Source organism: Aspergillus oryzae, chromosome 4 (genome assembly GCF_000184455.2).
Source record: "Aspergillus oryzae RIB40 DNA, chromosome 4".
Lineage (NCBI taxonomy): Eukaryota > Fungi > Ascomycota > Eurotiomycetes > Eurotiales > Aspergillaceae > Aspergillus > Aspergillus oryzae.
In genome coordinates, this window is record NC_036438.1 from 4,802,799 (window position 1) to 4,815,844 (window position 13,046).

General features: G+C 50.3%; 4 protein-coding genes across 4 annotated transcripts; all 4 read right to left on the reverse strand.

Annotated features, from left to right (window-relative positions):
• Positions 1 to 339: 339 nt before the first annotated feature.
• Positions 340 to 2,221, reverse strand: AO090166000089 (putative MFS sugar transporter; the record flags this gene model as incomplete). Its single annotated transcript, XM_023237082.1, has 7 exons — positions 340 to 428; positions 479 to 709; positions 757 to 1,064; positions 1,113 to 1,382; positions 1,434 to 1,695; positions 1,743 to 1,961; positions 2,011 to 2,221. 7 exons carry the CDS (start codon positions 2,219 to 2,221, stop codon positions 340 to 342), a joined length of 1,590 nt encoding a protein of 529 aa, XP_023091949.1.
• A 537-nt stretch (positions 2,222 to 2,758) lies between these two features.
• Positions 2,759 to 7,224, reverse strand: AO090166000090 (beta-glucosidase H; the record flags this gene model as incomplete). The annotated part of the gene is made up of 3 exons (XM_023237083.1): positions 2,759 to 3,161; positions 3,206 to 5,274; positions 7,171 to 7,224. The coding sequence occupies 3 exons, from the start codon at positions 7,222 to 7,224 to the stop codon at positions 2,759 to 2,761; spliced, it is 2,526 nt and encodes an 841-aa protein (XP_023091950.1).
• Positions 7,225 to 9,033: 1,809 nt separating this feature from the next.
• Positions 9,034 to 9,570, reverse strand: AO090166000091 (uncharacterized protein; the record flags this gene model as incomplete). Its single annotated transcript, XM_001822820.3, has 1 exon — positions 9,034 to 9,570. The coding sequence occupies one exon, from the start codon at positions 9,568 to 9,570 to the stop codon at positions 9,034 to 9,036; it is 537 nt and encodes a 178-aa protein (XP_001822872.3).
• A 262-nt stretch (positions 9,571 to 9,832) lies between these two features.
• On the reverse strand, positions 9,833 to 13,019 carry AO090166000092 (uncharacterized protein; the record flags this gene model as incomplete). The annotated part of the gene is made up of 7 exons (XM_023237084.1): positions 9,833 to 10,313; positions 10,406 to 10,433; positions 10,542 to 10,592; positions 10,656 to 11,229; positions 11,271 to 12,137; positions 12,166 to 12,877; positions 12,934 to 13,019. 7 exons carry the CDS (start codon positions 13,017 to 13,019, stop codon positions 9,833 to 9,835), a joined length of 2,799 nt encoding a protein of 932 aa, XP_023091951.1.
• Positions 13,020 to 13,046: the final 27 nt, after the last annotated feature.

Below are 13,046 nucleotides of genomic sequence, written 5' to 3' on the forward strand. Positions count from 1 at the left end.
CGGATCTGGACCATTATAGGCCCCGTATTTCGGTAATTTCCGCTTCAAGGCTAGCCCTTATGAGAATGGCTTCTATGCATGGATAACTTCGGTTATCCTATTGGAAAAGGCCCGGTACATCCGCGACTTAGCATTTTCATGCACATCTGCATTTAACAAACATACACCTCACCTTAACTTACGAACCTAAGCCAAGAAGAGGAAGAAGCTAGCGAAAGAAAGGAAAAATAACGTTCCAACAAGTTCGATACAGGACTAGACCTCGTGGGTATGAAAAGTCACATCAGATAGCACTGGACTGTAAAGACAATTTCATAAGGTATCAATATAGAAAAGCACCTAAGCCTGGCCTTCCGTCTTCCCATCCACTTCGATCTGCTTGTGCACTGCAGCAGCCACTTCATTGGCTTTTTCTTTGCCCTCGAACACTAGGAATTTCGGTTAGCCCAAGCACAGACTACTGACGGGAACAACTTACTAAACGACAGCTCCTCCAATGTCCTTCCAGACGTTTCCGGGAAAAGGAAGTAGATAAATACCAACTCGAAGGCTAGCCAACAGCAGTAAACCAGGAGCCATCGCCAGCTGATTCTATCCAACCCGACGGGATTGACATATGTAGCGAAGAATGCCGACCCGCGGCCATAAAACTGGAACCAGGAGAGGCCACGAGAGCGACCGAAGTAAGGGAAGATTTCAATCAGGTAAGCTGCATCGTCAGCGAATAGTCCAGCAGAATATCTGTCGGGGACCTACTGTAAGTCAAAGCATTGTAGCCTAGGTTGTATGCCGGGGAATAGGCAAAGATGAAGAAGATAGTCAGGATTGCGGCCGCCCTGACCTCTGTTGTCATGAACCGCTCCATGGAAATAGTCCAGCCAATGTACACGCAAAGCAACGATGTCGCACAGGTTAAATACATCGTTCGCCGCTTGAACAGAGGCGCCGTAAGAGCTAAGGCGGTTCCAGAGACCAACCCCCAGCAAGCAATACCGATGTTGATCTTGGACTTGGTCACACTGTCGGTGATGCCGACCATATCCAGCAAGTCGCTGAGATAGTACCTACGCATCGTCAGCGCCGATCGCTATATCACAGGGAACGAGACATACGAAATCAAGGTATTTCCGGACCATTGGGTAAACAATCCCAAAAACGCGGAGATGAGCAGCCGACGCCGCATCCCCGCGGTGCGGAACATGTCCCACCAGCTTTGTTTCGCCTCTTCGAGCTCGAGCTTGATGGTCCGTTCAATCTGGGCAATCTCCGCGCGCACGATAACGGAGTTACGGTCTCCCTCGGCATGGTATTTGGCCAGAATGCCGAAGGCTTCTTCGTGTCGGTCTTTGCTGATCAAATATCGAGGGCTCTCTGGCAGAAAGCTATATACGTTAGGGTGATGTTACCAGTATGCGGTGCGGCCCTGCACATACAAAACAAAGACCACCTGGACCATAGCAGGAGCCAGCTGCAACAGTGAAGGGATTCTCCACGCCCAGTTGCTTGCGATAGTCACCGTGCCCAGGCCGACGGCAGCAGCCACGATTTGACCAATGAAATAGGATGAGTTAAACAAGGACGTGAGGATTGGTCGTTCCTTGGGATAACCGAGCTCACCGATGAGGCAAGAACCAGCCACGATGCAATATGGAATCCCAAATCCAAGTAACATGCGAGCTACTATATACATTCCGACTATTCCAATTAGCACGCGGTGCCTTCGATGGGTAAAAGATAGTTACCTCCGTTTGAGAACCCTTGTAGTAGCGCACCCACCAAGCTGATGCAAGACCCGAACATAACCGTCCATCTCCTTCCAAAACGTTGATTAACCCAGGGGACAAATGGCAGAGAAAGGATAGCTCCAAGGGAATATGCCGCTCCTAGAAAGCCTTTGAGATTCGGTTCGACCTCGTACTCGGGCATACCATCCACGGTATCACCCGTTAGTCTCCCGAAATCTATGTATCTTGTCAGAAAATGATTCTTCTATGCAGGGAAGACACTAACATTTATTCCAGGTATACACGATCTGCACTGTGTTGATGATCTGTGAGTCAAACCCCGAGGTGATCTCAATGCCCATGCATGCAGGGAAGAGGATCAAGTACAATCGTCTCAGGTTGGGCTTCTTGTACCATGGGGTCCGGTCCTCAGCCAGCAAGTTGGCCAGGACAGGGTCTGACACGTCCTCTTCTCGTTGCTTTCCTACTGCAATCATGTTGACCGCTTCCGGGGTACTTGACCTTTGATATTGAGAGTAATCGGGACGCAGATCATCTTTATATCCCTACTATACCAATACAACACTGGCCAAGACAAGCCAAGAAAGACTCTTACCGCATACGAGACGGACATTACCACAGCTGGTGGCCTTACATACACTTATTTGCGGTTGGCCAGTGGGGGAGAAAGAATCTTGAATAAAGACCTCGCAACCGAGGCCGCTAAATGGCAAGCACACGGGAGCTTGAGAGGATTCCACCAATCGCTCCGGTTATCTCAACATTTAAGCCGGAGAAATCTCCCTAACCGACTGCCAAGAGGGGCCTAAGGGCCTGGGGTATTCTAGACTAGGAGTGATCAGTAGTCGCGGTGGCTATCGTATACGAAGATATAATCACCTGCTTACCCCGGATTGTGTCAAAAGATAGGCTCGCTGGTGCCCCCACAGCATTAAGCTAAAGTCTGGGTAAATGAATTCAAATTATCCGGAGTGAATTCTCTTTGAGGCTAAGTTAGAGGTATAGATCACTGGTTATAAGCCAAGCCAATACCTCGTCCTGTCCACCCTGAATGTCCCCTTCGCCAAGATATTTTGACTTGATGTACCAATCAGAGCTTCGTAGATACCCTCTTCGCTTTTCCACATGCCTTCGATTTCATCCCAGAAGTTGGTGGCGTATTTATCCATGCGAATATGGGCCACTCTTTCTTCCCCGGGTTGCAAAAGAACCTTGGTAAATCCGTGCAACTCCTTGGTCGGGCGAGGTGTGGGAGAATGAGGAGCGGAGATATACAGTTGGAGGACTTGCGCTCCGGCTACTTTGCCAGTGTTCTTGATCTTTACGGCAGCAGTTGGCGGCTCCTCGGGTCTAAAGACTTCCTGGGAGAAGACCACATCCGGAGACACGGTAAATGTCGTATAGGAAAGACCATGCCTGCATCGTTAGTCATAATCCAACACCAAAGGACAAGCACATACCCAAATGGAAATAGCACCTCCCGGCCGACCTTCTCGTAGTATCGATATCCAACATAGACATCCTCGCCATACAGCACCCTTCCCCCCACGCTAGCGTAATTCAAATAGGCCGGGTTATGCTTCACATCCACCGGCCACGATAATGGCAGTTTTCCGGATGGATTGACGTCCCCAAATATCACATCCGCGATACCATGACCCGTCTCATTACCTCCATACCAGGCTTGAACAATCCCTCTCGCCCTATCAGCCCAGGGCATTGTCACCGGCGTCCCGGACTGGTTCACGATCACTGTTTTGTTTGCCGCAACATCCAGCACAGAGGTGATCAACGCATCAATCCCGGGAGGAAGATCCATATGCGACCGGTCAAACCCCTCAGATTCCCATTCATGATTCAGTCCGGTACAGAGAATAGTATAGTCCGCCTCTGCAGCTGCTTTAACAGCACTGCGCACCATCTCTGCGGAATCGACGTGTAAGCATGCTCCGAGGTGCGCTGCACCGCCACCAAAGTGTACCACACCAATCGCTTTCATGGGACTGGTATTCGCAGATCCATATTCAATCCGAATCTTGTATGTTTGTCCCGCATTGAGAGTCTTCGATCCCAGTTCTTGCACCGTTCCTTTGCCGAAAAATGCCGTTCCTCGAGTTTGATGCGTGGTGTTGTCGACGACGAGTTCGTCATCGACGTACAATAAGCCGGTGCCAAAGACTGTGAGACCAAAGTCCCACACACCTGAAACATCGGGCGTAAAGTCACCGGTTAGTGTCGCATAGAATAGGCCTCTGTTGAGCTCCGGCGCATTGAAATCCATCAGTTGAAAGGCGGTCTTCGACATCGGCTGTGTGGCACGTAGAATACGCTCCGTCCCTACGGGCTCGTTATAGAAATGCATGACGGCATTGGTAAGCAGCCGGTCGATCACAGGTAGCATTTTGTGCGCATAAGCGCCCACCTCATAGAGAATCTCGGTGTGGGGAAGAGCTTCGCTCACAGCATCGTATAACGAAACAGTATAGTACGGTTCTAGCGAAGCGCTGCCACCGCCGGAGATCGCTGGAGTACGCACATGTGACCCTACCAGGGCAATCTTCTTAATGGTCTTTGGCAAGGGCAATATATCGTTCTGATTTTTCAAAAGCACGATACTGTTGGCACACAAGTTTCGGTTCAGCGCCCGATCTTCTGGATAGTCCCTTCCAGTTTCCACAGCGGATACGGGTGCTCTGCTTGCTTGCTGAACAAACTCAAGTACCTTTCGTGCGCGACTATCAATGGTGGACTCCTTGATCAGCCTTGCCTGCAGGGCTGATTCCACATATCGGCCTCGATACCGCGACGGGCCTGGCATCTCCAAATCCAACCCAGCATTCATCGAGTCAATCGTGGTGTAAGTTCCCAGCCAGTCACTCATGATAAGCGGATTCCACTTCCATTCCTGACGGACCATATCCAACATCTCCTTACTCTCCACGACGTGCTTCCCGTTGATCTTGTTGTAGGACGTCATCAGTGCCCCTGGACCTGCGTCACGGGCTACGATCTGAAAAGGTCGCAGGTAGATCTCTCTCAACGCACGCTGGGTGACAAGAACATCCACAGCCCTCCGCTCATGCTCCTGGTCATTACCCACGAAATGTTTTACCGCAGAGATGACCCCGGTGCTCTCACAGCCTGTGATCATCGAGGCAGCCATTGCTCCGGCGAGATGCGGGTCCTCCGCGAAAGATTCAAATCCCCGGCCGCCCAACGGTGATCGGGGCATATTGATTGTTGGACCAAGCCAACAGTGCGCGCCCTTTGCCAGACATTCTTTTCCAATCAGAACTCCCACTTCGCGCAGTAGATTTTGGTCCCAAGTCGACGCCAAGGCGGTGCCACAGGGCAAACAGGCAGCCGGTACACCGGCGAAGAACTTCGTGCCTCTTATACCATTGGGACCATCGGTGGAACGAATTGAAGGCACGTTCAATTCGGGAATAGGGTGGGTATGCCAGAAATCGATGCCTGGCTTAGTTTTAGTGCTGACTCTTGGCCTAATGATCAGGACGGGTGAGGTAACCTGCGAGAAGGGCGATCTTGTCCTCCTGCGAGATGTGGGAGAGCACGTAATCTATTTCCAACGCCATTTCCGCATCTAGGTGTGCATTTCTGGGACTGAATCCGACTCGTTCGTTACGAGTACATCCAACGAACAAGCCGTATCAATAAATACCCAGGCGGCAGATCGACATCCTAGTGGATAACATGACGGCCCTCGCCCCGAGATTCCGTCGAGTGGGGACGGACTCCGCATGTCAGATTATCATTCATGGATAATTCGTGGGGGCTCAGTCTCAGAATGATTGACCCCGCATGTGGCATTAAAAAAGGTGCCCCATCGCGGTACGAGTAGACACCTTCATTGGGAGTTGGCTGCCAACTGCCAGTCACTGCGACGATGTTTATCCGGATCACGGGGTCCACCAAGGTTTCTTACCCTATACGGCTAGTGTCATTCCTATCTGGGTGATACTCCCGGGGGCTCACCTTGGATCTATGAAGTTACCCTCCGCGAAAAGCCCTTAAACTGTATGTATTATCTAGATCCACAACCAGAAAACTCGCGAAATTTCAAGTAGTGTAGATATTTATCCCTGAGATACTCTAAGAAGTTCGAGCCTTGGTCCTGGGGGATTTTCGTAAGCTTGCTGATCGCTGCATTTTCTTTGCACACAAATATATATCTTCCTATTATTCAGAGACAGCATGTTTTCAGGAACATGCTAACCCGAGCCTCAACCGATATTAGGAGCCTCAAGAGCTCTCGGAGAATTGATGAAAACATTGAATCCAATCTTGATTCTTAAGGTGATTTCAAAGAATTGTTAACAATGACAAGCTATATAGGAAATTGTTCCGGCCATGAGCAAGAGCAGTATATCGCGGACTAGAGTTCCTCCGGTTCCGCCAGGTTTATTTATCGCCAGACACGACATCAGTCTTGTCGCAAAACCACGCGAGATACCATCATAGAGACTTGACCCTGACATCACGCATTTCAACTAAAGGTAATACCATAGGCGATGACAGGGCGCATTGATGTACGCGACCAGGAACAGCCTGGAGAACTAACCGCAGCACTTTGCTCAAAATCTGAAACCTGTTAAGTCTCACGTTCCACATCGTTCATACGATACGCACAATGCAATACTCTGTCCCCCTCGCACACCATCGCAGCCGATCGCTCGACCCTAGAAGGCCTGTTTATGAATTACTAGAAGTGCCAGGTCTCCCGGATGGCCACCAGGATCGAGTGGACAATGGCCCCATCGCGCGTGCATCGTTGGCGGCGAAACTTGGTCCGGCCCGGGGTGGGGTGAGGGGCAGTTGAAGGTGATATCCACGATTGTCGCTGACGCTGATAGCATTGGATAAGTTACCTGGGACGGTGCTGGTGATGACATCTTGGTGACCAGAGGGCTACTATCCGCTTGAGACATAGCAGCACTGATCCCCATGATGACCGACGGCAAAGAAAAGCGCATTACCTCAACCCAGGTTTTGCTTCAGAAATGTTGATGGAATTACGAACGATGAGTGGGAAGTGAAGTGGCTGACGTGAATGGCTTGTGCTACACTTTGAGGGAGCTTGCCGGAGAATCTGAATAAGGGCCTTTTCTTTGGTTGGGTCTGTGAAGTGGAGACTAAGCCCTCGATCGCATTGAACGATGGGTAGGCAGCGATGCTACTAAGCTCAATCTATATGACTACGTAGGAGGATGTTTGTCTATATACAACAGATTTGTCCCATGGTCCGGGTCACAGGCAGTCAGGGAGGGAGTCAAGCATCCTCGATTCCACTCATCGGATCCGAGTCTTGCCACATCACGAAACCACCAGTAAAGTCGGTTGCATATGTCTGCAGGATAAACTGAGCTGATACTTCTCTACCCTTACAGAGATTTTGGAATCATACAAGAGTAACTAAAATTGAGTGCTGTTTCAGTTCGGGCAGTGGATCGGGAGGCATCTCTTCTTCAGGTTCCTCTGTCAGGACTCTTTCCGGGACAAACAGCCGTGGTGTCAGGTTGAAGACAGGTGATTTGTCCGCGGAAGGCGAGAGCCTCTCTAGAAATCGGAGCGATTTCTCCAAAAGGCGAACAAGGGTCATCGAAACACCTCCGGAGGTATCCTTTGTCAGGATCGGGGAGTCGATGATACCTATTCGCTCATAGGTCTCACTGTCCTTGTCGGTACGTCTAACCAACAAACCGAACCGATGGTCCATGAACGGAGAAAACCCGTGGTTACCATCTGGAAGGCGGGCGAGGAAGAGTACAAACAACTGCTGCTGGAGTAATACTGGCTCAGGTGCCGTATCAACTCCCGCCTGAAGGTAGAAAGTCTCATTTCCCACCTCCACTTCCACCACTTTATCAACGATCGAATTCTTCAGAGGCGGTAAGAGTTCATCGGAGAATGGAGGCCTATCGTCTGCAGGATAGAGACTTTTGACTGGCAAGAGTGGCGCGTGCAGCCGAAGATGCCCACTACTGACCGTGCCATATACATCAGGCCCGTCTTTCTCAACGTCGCAATCCTCGAAAGTTGCTAGTTGCTCGTAGTCTGCAATGCCACGCTTCCACCTACATCTCTCGATGAAATGGTATACAATAAATTGAACAGGCCCTTCGGCAGAGGCCCAAGACCATGATGGGGCACGATACGATGTTGGCTTCTTTAGTGGCTCATCGCGGTTCAGTGCACACCACAGCAAACCTTCGATCAGTCCCTTCCTCCAGATTCCGGCAAGGTATGCATCCCTGGATGTCTGCGCTATTGCGTCTGCCACACCTGATAATGCTGGGAATCGGTCTGACTGGTGGGTGATTGAACGTTGGGTGTATTCCTCAATCATTTCATACCATCCTCGGTAATTGACTTCTGAGTCGCCGTCTGGGCGTGGGTCAAATATGGTTCTTTTGATCGATGCTGTTTCTCTAAGACGGTCTAGGTTATGGAGGTTACCTAGTCTTAGATCCCCATCCTCAGCCCGGCTGATGGCCCGACACTCCCAGAAGAGCTGTCTTGCACCATATAGTAGAATGCGCTGGGCGAGATACCGCTCCTGTAAGCACCAGGCTCTGCTCTGGAGTGGCTCTGACGAGACCGGATCTCGGCCAAATGTCCATCGCTCTCCTGCTGGAGGTAGTAGGGATAAAGCTAGACAGCTGGTACGTCCGTTAGGGAGAGATCGCACCCAGTCTATTGAACCCGAATGATCTCGAGGCCCAAGAAATCCTTGATCATCCGCATTTGAATTTGACGCTCCAATCACTACAAAGGCATCCATGTAGACTTTGGCCATTCTGCTAGCTTCGACCTCCCAGTCATGCTGATCATTCTGAACAATACAAAGTGTATCGATCCAGAGATACCGTATCCCAAGTCGACGTGTAATGAGAACCGCCTCCTGGAAGACTTGAGACATGTCCTCGATACGTACCTCTCGCTTGCGATCCTCCAGATTCTCAGTTGTTGTCGCGAATGGAATGCATTTTCCCCAACAGTGGCTCAAAGCAACGTAGCGAGCAGCGCGATCCACCTTGTTCCGGTCATCTCGAAGGCATACCAACCCTGCGTCAAGCCCTACTGGGCTGACATCAATTACCCTAGTTGGGAGTAGTGGTGATTGCGAAGCGTCCGCACATTGCATCTGATGATCATTGATGCATGAGTCCATCCAAGTATTGATGACCGAATACGCCTGTTCACTGTCCGCTGATTGTGCGATAGTCCGGCCTAAGATCAATTCCGCCAATGGGTCGTCTAAGAAGCATTAAGATAGAGTCGAACTTTGGATGAACAGGGATTGATAAATTGCCATACCATGAACGGTCGCTACACGAAACTCCGCTTGAAGAGTCAGACCCCATGAGACCCCCGACGAAATTCTGACGGTAAGAATGGCGTTGGCCGTTCCACTGTGCCGTGATATGTCCCAGTCTCCCTCATCGTCTTCATCTGTTAAAGATGAGCGGAGTTGCAGCGACATGTCCATGGGGAAGTCCAGGTATCCTTCCATTTTGCGTAGGGGATCCTTCGCGTCCTTTTCCGTAGAGCTTGCCGGAGGGATTTCTCCACGTGCTTCTTGTTGTGCCGCTTCATATTCGAATGATCTCTCTAGGCCTTGGCGGACTAGCTTGCAAAACGCACAGTCTGACGACGACGACGACGCAGTCAGTTCACTCAGAGATGAATACCACGGGATCTCCCACGACAATTGCGGTTCATTTGACTTCTTCCAGAGGGAATGGCCCTGTTGGAGAATGTCATGGAGAGGAATGGTCTTGCAGCGAGCACAGAGGGGATGCATGGTTGACAAGGAACGAACTGATTTGGGTGGGCAAGTTTACAAATCCTCGTATATGAAGTTTCACACTAACCCTATTTGTCCATCTTATCCGTCTTATCCTGCGCCGATCTCGAGCAAATTGATGAAAGAGGAGAGATTGTATGCCTCACAAAGATTAAACCTCAGAACACTATCACTGTACATGTTCCCTAAAGGCCCATTATTCCCTCTCAGACTGCCCCCTATAAGTCACAGATCCTGTACATGTCTCCTACCCCAACGCTCAGAAAACAAGCAACGCAGCCCGCCCAGTCATAACCGCCAAGATCACCGAAGAAACCACGAAGATGGAAAACCGGCTCATGATATGGTTGCTCGTAGAGTGCACCAGGCTGTGCGCAACACGAATGGCCACATAGGACCATGCCAGGAGAATGTTCGTCTTGTCATCCTGGCCGGCCAGTGCCAATACGAGGGCTATCGCGTAAAACTGGGTTGGCTGTTCCATGAGATGGTTGTAATTGTCTGCCTTCCATCGGACACTAGCCGGCGTCATCGCATCGAGTTCGCGCTTCGTGATGGTATTTTTCATATTCATCTTGGAGTATATTGGGATCCGTGTCTTGTACATCCAGGCCTCCATGACGAAGGTCCAGATATTGAGGGCGACGACGGGTGCCAAGAGGGCAGATACCTGTCCGGTAGACATCTTTGGTTGGGAATTGGAGCAACGTGTATTGCAAGGAGAAGATGCGATTTGAATTCTAACATCAGTAAGAAAAACGTGGGGGCCGAGGAAACATTTATTTATAGTAATCATGGATTTAATTTATTATCCTCGGAATCAGTCAGTCACCTGATCCGCTGACGCGGAACGTTTCTGCCTTGCTATACGAGGTAAAACTAATCGAAAAAGTGTAGATGAGAGATGATTGCTTATCAGAGATAGGTCCTTGAAAAAGGCGTATAGTGTGGATCGGCATTGGTATCACTAGGAATAAAGCTTGCGATACTGAGAATTCCATAGCGAGGGAAGAAAACTCCTGCAAGAAGAAAGATTACTCAACCTTCGAGCCTTGGAGGTATATCGAACGGAAAGAGGTTACCAAAGTCTCCCAAACCAGTCGCAGCGAGAGAGTCAAATTCACCCCAGCTGGCCAGATCAGCGATATAAGACTCGGGGCTGATGCCTTGTAGAGATCCCACTTCGGACTCTTGCGGTCCTGCCGGAAATTGAAATGAACCCACAGGCTGTACCCCACGATAGGATACTTGCGCTGAGCCGAGAATGTCATCAAGCCTTTCGCTTGCTGCCGGGTATGCTTCAGCATCTTGAGAGCCAGCGATGTTCCTTAGCTGATCAAGCTCTTCGAGCCTTGATGTTGCATTCTCAGTGCCGCCCGGACCAGGCCTATTTGTGGGTGGCTGATCGATTGATTCCTGATTTCCGCGGATTGTGGCCTTGTGTGCCTCCTTGCGAAGCTCCTCCAAGACCATAACGTAGCGCTGGGAGAAAGAAGACTGGGATCCGCATGATGCCAGGTCATCTTGCCCCTGCTTTCCAGCCATATAGTACGCAAGGTCCGCATCAGTTGTGCTTTGGCGAGAGCGACTCCGGATGTAATGGACATAGAGTACGACGACGGCAGAGAATGCATAATAATGGGTGAACTGCAACACCTGTCAGCCTTTATTTGACACTGAACGTCTGGGTTTCTTACCCAGAAAGCTCGGTACATCCTTCCGGCTGTGGATAGATCACGGACAATGGAAACAACCTTCATGGCCGCTTCCAAGCAAGATTTAATATTCTGGTCAATCGTTCCCTGTAGCTTATCGTTCCGTCTGCTAGGCTCTTTGGTGAGGAGTGTGAAGCCCTTTAACAGAAACGGGCGATACAGCAAGATCTGTGCGTGATAAAAAGCGAGATTCAAGACAGTGTATTGTCGCTGATAGGTAACCTTCATGATGTTCACATTGGGAAGGTCGAGGAACCCAGTCAACTCCTTTCGCCATCGTGCCATTTCAGCACCGTATTTCGCTGCAGCTGAGGCTTGGACCGTCAGGCTTGACCGCTGAATGCCGTATAAGTCATGTAGCACGCCGCTGATAATTTTGGATAGCTTTGCGTGGTAGACAGGGGCCAACATGATACTTTGACAGCTAGAGGTTGGCGGAAGGATGGAGGTCAGCGTTATCTGCCTATCTTCGGCAACCTCAGGGTATTCTTGGTCAATATCATCATCATGGAAAATGCGGGGACGGCCCAAAGCCGCACTGAGATAATTGTCCAAGCTATATGCACACCAAAAAACTCTCTTCGAGCACTCCTGTTCGATAAGGTTGACTGTATTCGGATGCTCCCGTCGACGTTTCCGATGTAGACCGATGGCGATAGCGAGACGAGCTGTCGTACCGAAGAGGCTCCAACAGTGATTAATCCGAGACTGCGACAGAAGATAGAAGCATTGAGCCAGACGTGCCTGCACACTGGTGACACGAACGGGTCCAGTCTCCGCTGCTAGATGGTGCTCTGACGCACCAAAGTAGACCGCACTGTTGCATAAAGAAGAGGGATCAGAGCCGTACTCAAAAGGCAGGGCAGAGGAAAAACACTGGGCTGGTAACAGACCTCATGTGTGAATCTTCCAAGTTACTACTGGACTCTGGCTGATATTGTGATGCTTGTGCGAAAACCATGAGGAGCAATGCCCTGATCTCCCGATCCCCAGGGCCAAGAGAGTGAGGCACCCGGAGACAGTTGTAAAATTCTTCAAGCCAGGATTCCACCTGCTGCTGGTGGAGGAACCGATGCGTGGGAAATGCAAAGTCAAAGTATCTATGGACTAACTCTTTAGCCTCATTCTTGCTGGGGAGAAGTAGGAAGGAAGGGTCCGATTTTGGTAAAGGAGCATCGCCAAAACTGAAAATGGGTGTATTCAACGGAAATGAGATACTCTCATGGAGTCTCTTTTGGATACGAAGTAAGAATGAGACGCCTGAGGATGGCCCGACATAATGACCCTCCATGTCAGTTTGATGCGGCTCCGGGGAGTCTCGCGATGGCAGGTTACTGGCGTCTCCATCGACTCGAGACGATGAATGGCCTTCTATCACCTCTGTGTCCGGTGATGCAGGCATCCGATCTATATTGGGGGCCGATTTCTGTTGTATATGGTGTTCCGCGACATTGTCATTGCCCGTAGGTTTTTGGAGCGTCGGGATTGGTGGCAGCCTCCCTCTTGTATAACTTGTCGTATATTCGCATTCCTGACTAGAACGCTGACACAAGGAGCACGGAAGAGTGCCCGAGCAGCGTAGCTTCTTTCTATATTGCTACTCAGTTTTATGCAACCCGGATATCGTATCGAACTCGCAACGTACCTTTTGCAAGCGTCGCACGCCCTGGTGACACGGACGCGCTCTTTAACGCATCGGCGTTTCTTCGGACGAGTGCTAATCAACTCCATGGGAAAGTATGAAAGAAGTGCTATATC